General features: G+C 45.1%; 1 protein-coding gene across 4 annotated transcripts; it reads right to left on the reverse strand.

Moving 5' to 3' along the window:
- Window positions 1-619: 619 nt before the first annotated feature.
- ARL11 (ADP ribosylation factor like GTPase 11) lies at window positions 620-10562 on the reverse strand. Of its 4 annotated transcripts, none has more exons than XR_007513131.1 (3): window positions 10291-10560; window positions 8574-10032; window positions 620-5948 (listed from the first exon to the last, which is right to left on the reverse strand). XR_007513131.1 is itself a non-coding variant. In XM_049853193.1 (3 exons), the coding sequence occupies exon 3, from the start codon at window positions 9496-9498 to the stop codon at window positions 8923-8925; it is 576 nt and encodes a 191-aa protein (XP_049709150.1). In that variant the 5' UTR covers window positions 9499-9516; window positions 9814-10032; window positions 10291-10559; the 3' UTR covers window positions 620-8922. The 4 variants fall into 4 exon arrangements, 3 of the variants coding, with proteins under 3 accessions (XP_049709150.1, XP_049709152.1, XP_049709151.1); XM_049853193.1 differs by having other exon boundaries at window positions 620-9516; window positions 9814-10032; window positions 10291-10559; XM_049853195.1 differs by having other exon boundaries at window positions 620-9516; window positions 10291-10562.
- Window positions 10563-10791: the final 229 nt, after the last annotated feature.

Genomic DNA, 10791 nt, shown 5'->3' on the forward strand with positions numbered 1-10791 from the left:
GTTGAATTGTGGTGCTTCCTGATATCTCCAACTCCTGAGATTTCCTGGGTTAGGTGCCAATGGGCTTGCTTATCACTGGGAGGCCGTACAGACAGAGCAGGGTCTCTGGAGCCACCCCGCTCCAGAGTCTCAGCTTCTGCTCTGTGACCTTGGGTAAGTTATTGGACCTCTCTGTCCCTCATCTCCAAAATTAAGGTACTAAGCCTCCTAGGGTGTTGGGGGGGATTTTTTGAGTTAGTATGAGCCCTGGTAGCACAGTAGTTAAATACTGGACTGATAACCAAAATTTGGCGATTTGAACCCACCAGCCCTCTGCAGGAGAAAGATGTGGCAGCCCGCTTCCGTAAAGATTACAGCCCTGAAAAGCCCAAGGGGGCAGTTCTATGCTGTCCTGTAGAGTTACTAGGAGTTGGAACCAACTCGACAGCAATGAGAATGGATCTGATTGAATGCATGTATAGCACTAGACCAGTGCCTGACACCGAGTAAGTCCTTTGAGTTATGTAACTCCTCACACTTCAGTTTCTGCTTTCTCTGATCTAAGAAGTCACTTTCCATCTTCCATACTTTATTGATTCTCAAGCCTGCTACTCTCTTCTACTTTCTTTGTCCTTGTGAGTTTTGGCTTTTTTTTTTTTTTTTTTTATAATCCCTTTACTGTCTCTCTAGTGAGGTTGTAGGAGACAGTAAAGTGTTCATTTCCCAACATTAAACCACAAGTCTTAATGGCTTTTTTTCTCTTTTTGTCCCTCTTGAAGACCTCCTTTAGGTAGTTTCGTGTCATCTTATGTCCTAAACTCACTGGAGTATTATAAGCGAAACCTGGGAGTTGTCCATGCCTCTCAGTCAGGCATGCTGACTAATGGTGTCTGGAATCAGTTCCTTGTGTTATCTAGCAAGCGCTGGAGAAGTGCCCCCAAAGGAACCTGCTGGTTGAGTGTTCATGAGCTTCTTTCAGAAACTTCTTGAGTCATCACTGGCCAAGGGGAAGGAAGGGCCTGTGGTGGGCCACCCCCAAGCTTGAGTAAGAGCCTTGTGACCTTCTGCTGCATCAGAACAAAACAGCCAGCAGGTTTCTATTCCCAGAGCTCTCGGCTCTCTGGGACTTGGATGTCAGAGAACTTGATGCTGCCCTTAAAATGGGAGAGGAGGGTACATTTTGTGAATGACTTGCTTGAAGAGTTTGGGGTGCTGGTTTAAAGAATGAATTCCTTCCCAGCTAGGATTAGGGCCATAAATTACGTGATCATTGGTTCTTTTCCTGCCTGGGTCATGGTGTTGACTGTTATGGATTAAATTGTGCCCCCCAACCCCAAATACGTTTTGGAATCCTAACATCTATACCTGTAGATGTGATCCTGTTTAGAAATAGTGTTTTATGTGGTATGTTGACTAGATCTTACCTGAGTAGGGTAGGTCCTAAACCTAATCACTTCTGAGTCATAAAAAGAGCAAAATAGACACAGAGACACACACGGGGGAAGACAGACTCCAGGGAACACCGGAGAACACCAAGGAATTCCAAGAAACACCAAGGATCACCAGCAGACACCAGGAACTACGAGAGAGGCCCACAGAAGGAATCAACATGCAGAAGACCCTGATTAGGACTTCTAGCCTCCAGAACTGTGAGAAAGTAAACTTTTGTTCTTTAAAGCCACCCACTTGTGGTATTTCTATTACAGCAGCAGTAGGAAACTAAGAACTGTCCATCTATACCCTGTGAAACCCCACCCAAACGTAGAATACAAGTGAGAAAAAAGCGGCTTTTCCACTTAAAAGCTGAAACTACCTTCTGGCTGGTTGTCCTTTGGACTTCAGTGCTGTCTACTGAACAGTAGTAAAGAGCTTGTCCTGCTTGTTTTCCATCTGCCATTCCCCACCTCGGCCCAGATCCACTCACCAAACTTGTCTACCCTGCTATGTGCCCTGGGGGCCAGCCTTTAATGAAGACACTGGACCGAGATGAGAGGGCGGGAGGAAGAAGAGGCCAGAATGGTCATTCCCCTCCCACTCCCCAGTCTAAAGGGGAGCTTCTGGGCCAGCCAGACAGTTCAGCGGTTCCCCAGCTCAAGGTCACCCTTCCAAGTACCTGGAGTAGTTCCACACACCCAGGTCTCTCCGCACACGGGAGATCCTGGCTATGTGGACCATGAGACTTGTATGGCCCAAATTCATTATGGTTTTAGGTAAAGTTGTGACATTCCTGCCTTCTCCCTTTTTGGTAGCACCCACATATTGGTTTCAGCTGTTTTAAACTGATGTGTTTGCTTCCTTACCAAAACTTCTTCCGAAAAGATTTTCAGAATTTATTCTTATTAAAGTATAAGTTAGCTTTGTCCTTTTTCTAAAGATATTTTATTTTATACCTGAAGCCCAAAGAATGAATCTATAGTGCTAGGATTTCAGAGAAGAGCTGAGTATGGGATTCAACTCCCAGTCTTCTGAATCATTCCTATTCATTCAATCTATTTTGCAAGGGGAAGACTTTCCTAGAAGAGAGTGCATTTAAAGTGCATGTACCAAAGCCAAAAAACCAGGAGCCCTTGAGTCGATGCTCACTCATGGAGACCCCCTGTGTGTCACAGTAAATCTGTGCTCTGTAGGGTTTTCAATGGCTGATTCTTCTGAAGTGGATCATCAGGCTTTTCTTCCGAGACACCTCTGGGTGGACTTGAACCTCCAACCCTTTGGTTAGCAGGCTACACCACTCAGGGACTCCTAAGTTGACTAGATGAACACGTTATTATCCTGATGACAACTTCGGGTGCACCTCCTATTATCACTCTCATTTTGCAGATGAGGCAGCTGGGCCTTAGACTGATTAACTAATTTGCCCAAGGGTACCCAGGGGTGAGGGGAAGAGCTGGTGTTCCAGTCTTTCTGACTGACTTGGAGCCCAAACCCTACCTCAATGTGCCCTTTTATACAGCCCCAATTTGAGCAGAGGTTGGGGCTGTATCTCCATCTCGGTGACGATTACCTGGCGGAATTTCCATAACCCTGAAAATCTTTATAGAAAGCTCTTTATATCCTTTATATTTTCCTCCCAGCTTTAAGCCAACACTTAACACCATATGAAATTGAAGTTCATGGAGTTCAAATAAAAGGTAGAATAAAAATTGCAAAATGATACGTTGCCATGTTAATAATCCTTAGATAATTTACAATCATGATGCCTCCTTTTTAATTTGAAGAGTTGGAAGTGCTTTTATGAGAATTAATTGTTTAAGTTTGCAGTTTCATGCTTGAAGGAGGCTGCAAAAATATCCATGTGCTTCAGGCTGGATTCATTATTAGGTTTTTAGCTTGAGATCTGAAGTCAAATGTCTCATGTCTCATGGAGGCTTTTTAAATACTTATACTCCGGAGCCACAGAGCCAAATTTCCTCAGGGGTGAATGTGTCAGAGGAGTGGAAATCAAGTAAAAATAAAAGTCTTCTTTTTCCTTTCTAAAATTATTTTGTTTTTCCTGAACTACTGCTCTCGGGGGCCGTGTGGGAAGGGACCGCGGTCACACTTGACTGCGCTGACAAATACTTGGTGATTTCAGCTGCCCTCATCGGTTTTCGTAATCTTGCGGGCGGGGAGGGCCGGGTCATACTGAACTCATGTGTATCAGTCATCCTTAAGTGTCCTCCAAAACCTTCTCGAGATTTTCTTTGTTCAGTTGGATGTTCACTTGGACTCTGAGGCTCTCAATCCCCACCTCCCATCCAAATAATCGTGTAAGCAGCACTGTTTAAACTCACCGGCTGGATAATTCTACATGATTTGACATTCATTCCCTCCTAGCAAAAGACTGACTAGCCGGAAGTTATTGCAGTTAATATTAACAGCATGATTGTTATATTTTGTTTTTCTTGTCCTTCTTCCCATATCTTATCTGAGGGGGATGATGGAAAAATCTACCTGAGGATTATTAAGACTGAGCTCGCTTGCCTTCAAGTGCTATGGGCTTTAGGCACACACTCAGAGTTACCTGCTGGCCCTCCTGTCCATTCTGTCTAGTCTGGCAAAGAGCACACACCTGGAGCTGGGAATGAGCATGGTACATTCTGTGTCAGAGAGGAGGCTAGCCTGGCTGAAGCAAAGAGACTGTCAGAAAAACAAGAGGGCAGCTGCAGTGACAGAATATCCCTTCAGAGGAATGGTACAGAAGACCTCTGGTCCTCCTTGTGTTGTAAAACCTAAAATTTCAAATGCTGCCTTGATATCTTTGAGCCTCACAGGGCCCCAAAGGCCTAACCAAGAGTTCCCCTGCACTTGACAAATATGCCCTTCACCCAGCGGGAAAGGATCTCCACCCAGCTAGTTCCCCTATCAGCCAGAGCAGCTGCACTCCACTGGTCCTCAACCTAACAGGTCTCATTTTCCTGACAGGCCACGAATTTATTCAAACAAGCCAATCACATCCTCTTGTGGGAACCAGGGGCATCCCACCATCTTGTTACTATAAAGCCTGCCTCCCACAGCTCCTGCTGACCCACACTATTCCCAAGTGTGACCCTCCCCCAGGCTGTGAGTACATATGACTAATAAACTGTTGCCAATCTCATCTGTTCAGTGTCGGCTGTCATGTGTTTTGCCATCTCGTCTTATTTAGAGTGGGGATCCTCCTTCACCAATGGGGTCAATAGGAGGCAAATTAAGACACTCCTCTAGTCTATCTCCCTGGTTTCGGGATCCTCCCTCCACTCAACACTGCTGACCAGGTTATCTTCCTAAGTACAGATCTAATCATATTGCAATTTTGCCAGCACCTTGGAAGACTCCCTGCCACATAAAAACGAGTTCAGAACTTTTAGTAACATGGAAGATGGACCCTTTTCCATTACAAAGTCATAGAGATGTTGGATAAACGATAATTTAAAAAAAAAAAATGTTTTGCAGTCTTTGAACAAGTGAAAAGAAAATCCTCAAGTGACAGGAATGAAGAGAGAAACCACAGCCAAAGTAGTAAGTGTGAGCAGGAACCCAGGAGCCATGGAGGTTTTAGAGGAGCCAAATTTAGGCCCTAGGTCCTGGGACTGGGTTATAACACCTGTGAGGGAAAAGAACATGTGGCCTTAGGCTTGGAAGGGAGAAAATTTTCATCTAAGCCCAGCAGAAAAGCTGAAGCATCAAAGAGATGTCCATTCCTTAGAAGTGGATGAGAAAACTTTGCCCACAAGCTCAGGGAATGTGAGAAGCTGCCTTAGTTCCTGAGTGCTGCTGTAACAGAAATACTTCAAGTGGGTGGTTTTGAAGAATAGAAACGTATTTTCTCACAGTTTTGGAGGCTAGAAGTCTGAATTCAGGGTGTGGCTCTAGGGAGAGGTCCTTTCCTGTGTACTTCAGCTTCTAGTAACAGTCAGTCCTTAGAGTTCCTGGACTTGTAGATTCACCTGCCAGTCATCAGATAGTATCTCCACCCCCACCCCCCACAACCCCTGCTCGCTTGTCTCTGTGTCTATGCTACTCTCTATATCACCCTACACTGTTATGGCCTCGTTAACACAGCAAAGAAAACCTAATTCCTAAACAGGATTGCATCCACAGGTATAGGGGTCAGGACTCCAAGACATATTTTGGCGTAACACATTTTAATCCATAACAGAAGCTAATCTGTCTCTTTTGGGATATGGGTGCAAAGAAAAAGAAAAATCACCTGTCAGACATTGAAACCCTAAGGCCTGTGCCATGAACGGGTGTAGGGTCCAGATTTAGACAACCATGAGGTCCATGGGAAAGTAACACAATGTTTGGCCTAAAACAAATCCTAGTAGAAACTAACATAAAACCACTCTCTGCAGAAGCACTTTCACAACGAGGGCGCCCGGGAGTCACATGGGAAAATGACTTCTGCTGAAGATGAGCTTCAATGGAAAGCAATGAATCACATGAGGAATGAGCCTCCACGAAGGAACCAGCAGGTGCATCCTGCAGGAGATTCAGCTTCTCAAGGACTGCAGACAATGGGACAATCGGAAAGGAGCTATAAACAAACTCATATCCAACTTTTCAAAAACAGAACCCAGCAGTTCCTGCCCCTGTCCCAAGCTGTTCCTCCTGTGTCAGCCTTCCCAGTCCATGGCATTCCAATCCCTCTAGTCACTCAGAATCAATATCTTCAGTATCTTCAAATTCTTCCTCTCTCAACTTTTTTCTTTAAAACGGGCTCTCAATTTTCTTATCTCCCTTCCTCTCCTCTGTTATTGCAGTGATCGATCATCTTGCTGGTCTCCCTGCCTCCAGTATCCACCCTTCGCTTTATTCTATTTCCCACATTTCCACTGGGTTATCTTCCTAAAGGACGAGTCGGATGGTTTCACTTCTCTGACCCCACCTCACGATTATGAAAGTCCAGTTTTCCCCAACTTGGATTGAAACTTCCTTTTTAGTTGTGTTTCCTGTTATAACTTTACCCTCGCTCGCCCCTCACCTCAGGCCCCTGTTTCAAGCTCACTAACTTACCCTTCCTATACTTTCTTTCCTGCTTCCAAGCAGCCTCTTCCCTCTGGCTAGGATGCTCTTCCCATCATACGTGCTGATTTGAAGGTCTATCGGTGGCCATAGAGTCAATTCTGGCTCACAGTGACCCCATGTGTTTCAGAGTGGAATTGTGATCCATAGGATTTTCATAGTTATGACCTTTCAAGAGCAGATTGCCAGGTCTTTCTTCCAAGGCACTTCTGGGCAGGTTCAAACCACCAACCTTTTGGTCAGTAGTCCAGTTCTTAATTATTTGTACCACCCAGGGACCCTGACTGAAGATCTACCTTAGCTTAAGTCTTCAACAGTAAAAACTGTGAGAGCTGGAACTCCATGGGACTGCCTTATTTTTCACCTTTGACAGCATGCAGTTTTGCCACTTTTCTGTCCCTCTCTATTAGTGGGAAATATTTGCGTTTTCCTTCTCTAGCTGGTTTCCACCTTACAGTTTCTGGCTTTCACAGGTTTTACTGTAGAAGCATGCTGTTGTGGAAGAATGCAGCCATTAGAGCTAGACATAACCAGTTTTAATTCTAGATACATCACTTAATAACTAACTTCTCAGAGAACCTCAGTTTCCAATGTTATAAAATGGGAATATTATCTACTTTTCAGACTTATGAGAATTAGAGGCAATTTTCTTAAAGAGGAGCTCTGGCAGTACAGTGGTTTAGAGCTCTGCTGTTAACCAAAGGGTTGGCAGTTCAAATCCACCAGCCACTCCTTGAAAAACCCTATAGGGCAGTTCTACTCTGTCCTATAGGGTTGCTATGAGTCAGAATCAACTCGATGGAAATGGGTTTGGTTTTGGCTACGTAAAAAATGGAGCAGAGAGCCTGGCCCTAAGTAAGTGCTCAATGAACAGTTGCTGAACTGGGCTTCCATTATTGCATTTTTATGAGGGTTATGCCTCCCCCACCAAAGCTCCACGAGGCCTGAGGACTTGTCTTATTGATCTTTGTATTCTTAGTGTCTAACATAGAAAATCTTGAAACGTGTGTGACAAGTAGTGGAAAGAACTGGGCGTGCCTAACCTGAATGAAGACGGAAGACTGGGGAGAGGGACCTGGTAGATCTTAGATGTTAGAAGGGCATTGAGGGCCAACTCACACTGTGATACTCTAGAGAGGGCAGAACCACCACCAGGGCTATAAGGAGGCTGATGTTAATCTAGCATAGGAAGGAATATCCAACATTTAGAGCTCTTTAATGTCTGAACAGGCACCAAGTGTCAGCTCCTTGCTATTAAAAGTTGAGATTATAGGAAATAATCCTGGGTTGGGTGAGGGATAACACCAGATCAGTGACTCTTAACTTTCGGGAGTCACAGATGCCTTTGAAAGCCTCATGAAAGCTACGAATCCTCTTCCTAGAAAAATGGCCCAATGTGTGCGTTTTACAAATACTTTCAGGAACTTCATGGATCCTGGGTTATGGTTATAAAAACCTTCTAAGATACTATGTTCAACTTTTCTTTTTTTTTAATATCAGTAAGGGATAAGGCATTGCTGTTACGCGTATCTTCAGAATTCCTACCTTCCATCTACAGCGCCTGGTTCAGATCTATAAGCTCAGTGCCTTTTGCCACTGGTCTCACAGAATAAATGAATTCAACAATTGATTAATCTGGCCTTTAAGGGAAGATATGCACTACAAGAAGGAGAAAAGAGAAGAATAAAAGAAAGGATAAAAATTAAGGGTTAAAAAAAATGTCCAACACCAGGTAACAAAAGGGTCCAAAAAACCAAACCAAACCCAGTGCCATCGAGTCGATTCCGACTCATAGCAACCCTATAGGACGGAGTAGAACTGCCCCATAGAGTTTCCGAGGAGCGCTTGGCGAATTTGAACTGCCAACCCTTTGGTTAGCAACCGTAGCATTTAACCACTACGCCACCAGGGTTTCCAACAAAAGGGTAGACAGGGTTAATCAGGACCCGAGAAGAGGGAAGCCTTACTGCCAGCTCCTTGCCCAGGGCTGAGCTCCCCAGTGATCCTCTAAACCCCAGATTCTGTGGTAGCAGCCTCCCCTGCCCCCTTCTTCTGAACCTGGTCACTTGCACACAGAGTGATAATGGCACAAACCCCAAATCACTCACAGTTGTGACCACGTCCAGACGATATTCTCTTTCCATTCTGAAACCTCTTCTCCTCTGTGAATTTTAGTCCTGATTATTACGGAATCACTAGTTGCTCTATTATTATAATTGCTTAGTTCACACTTGGTAATGAGTTATTCAATGGAGCTCACTGAGGTTTTTTAAAAGAGCATTATTATTCAAAGAATAGTTGATTTTCCACATAAACACCAGTGAGAATAAATCCTGAGAAGAAAATAGCCTATCCAAGAACAAAAGGATTTCTTGTTTGACAAGCTAAATGCAAGTTTCTCAAGGATTAGCTGGTTCTTCCATTTCGTGTGAGCAAAGATAAGCTGCTGTATCTCAGTCAAGACTTCTTGCTCTCCCCACTCCTTGCCCAGGGGCATAGGTGGCTGCGAGATTTCAGGAGCCTTCTCAGACTCTGCAGGGCTTCTGGCAGCCCCTCACCGGTGAGGGCACTGCAGGCTTGGATCTCCCAGCTGCAGTCCTGGAATCTCTCCAGGCCCAGCCTATCTCTGATCTCCAGCAGTGGTAGAGCATTAGGTGCCTCGTGCTTGTTGGCCAGCACCAGGAAAGGGACGCTGGCCATGTTGGGGTTGTCTAGTACTTCTCCGAGCTCAGCCACTGCCTCAGGCAGACGGGCTTCATCTGTGCTGTCCAGCACATACACAAGAATATCCGTGCCTTCCAGATAGTCCTTCCAGTTGGCCCTGAGCTGGGTCTGCCCTCCCACATCCCAGAGAGTCAGAGACACATGCCCAGGAGCTTCGAGAGACTCCACATTGAAGCCAACAGTGGGCAAGGTCTCCACCAGCTCATGGCCCTTCAGTTTGTACAGGAGCGTGGTCTTGCCTGCTGAGTCGAGGCCCATCATCACTACCTGGGCTTCTGCCTTGTGACCTCTGGAATTCACAGAACCCATGGAGGCCACTGCTAAATCCTAGAGGAGAAAGAACAGGTACACACATCAGTTATTCTTTTCCCAAAGAACACAAATCCATGCTAGAACAAGGAAGAGCCTTTACTTCAAAAGAAGGATGAGCCTTTACAACGTCTTGTTTCAAACTCAGACCTGGGCTTTGAAAGGGCCAGGAAGTAAGAGTCACCATCAGCTGACCTATCTCCAGGGGACCTGCTTCAGAGACGAGTGTAGAACCTCCTGGGATATGCAGAATGTGGACTCCCATTCCTTGGTAGTTAAAGTAAGGAAGAAAAATGAAGTTGCTGTTAAACATACCTAGTTCAGTAGAAATGACAGAAAGATGTCTTCAATTCTTGCTAGTCTGTGGTTTCTAGCCTCTATTTTCCTTCTGTAAACCTAAACCTCAGAATGGTAGGTATCTTGGGTTCAGAGCACAGAGTGAAGAGGACAGTCCAGCTCATGGTAATTTCTCCTGCTTTTGGAACCTTCCACAGGACCAGCACCATATCCGGCAAACAGTAACTATAATAAATACTGTGGGCCAAGAGCAAATTTATGAGTCAGAGCAAAGTGGTTTCTTCCATTGTCTTACCAAGGTAAATTAGCACAGCACACACAGTTTAAAGAATCTAAAATTTTAAGATTTAAGACCTGTTTCCAGCTTAGTCAGGGGAAACCTGGGTGGGACAGGTATAGGGATATCTCACCCCTGGGAGTATTTTTCAGCTGCCCCTGGAGGAAAATAAGACCCCTCTGTTCATTCCTCATCCCAAGAGTAAAAATTAAAATTACCTCAGTGTTATTAGACCGTGGTGGCAAGTTCCTCTTCTTTGGTTGTCTTCTCCATAGAGCTGCTTTTTGTGAGTCAGTAATGTCCCTAGAGTGAGAAATGAAGGAAGTGTAGTCTCTGCTGCTGTTTCTCCCTTTTCTGGTTTCCTTTTTCTAGGTGGTTGTGGGGCGGAGTGACCTCCCAGCCCCTCCCTCAGCTCTAAACCCCTTGCCGTTGAGTGGATTCTTACTCCTAACCAAAAAAACAAACCAAACCCGTTGCTGTCGAGACTCAGAGGACTCCCCAAATAGTCTCCCTGCCTGGGATGTGTCAGAGTTGTCCCCAGTTCGGCAGCTCTTGATAGAGGGAAGCCCAGCATCAACTTCCATTTCTTAGCAACCAGGCTCATGCAGCCAGTGTGCACAAGTTTAAAAAAAAAAGCTGACCCCAATTTAGCTGCTTCCTTTTGTTCTTCCTCATAAACCTGTGACCTCCTCAGGAGAGAATTCTGGGAGTCAAACGTT

The sequence above is a fragment of the Elephas maximus genome, chromosome 14 (assembly GCF_024166365.1).
Source record: "Elephas maximus indicus isolate mEleMax1 chromosome 14, mEleMax1 primary haplotype, whole genome shotgun sequence".
NCBI classification, from domain to species: Eukaryota; Metazoa; Chordata; class Mammalia; order Proboscidea; family Elephantidae; genus Elephas; species Elephas maximus.

Bases quoted from the DNA above. Each gene is read 5' to 3' on its own strand.
- ARL11 (XM_049853195.1), bottom strand. From the start codon at position 9,498: ATGGGTTCTGTGAATTCCAGAGGTCACAAGGCAGAAGCCCAGGTAGTG.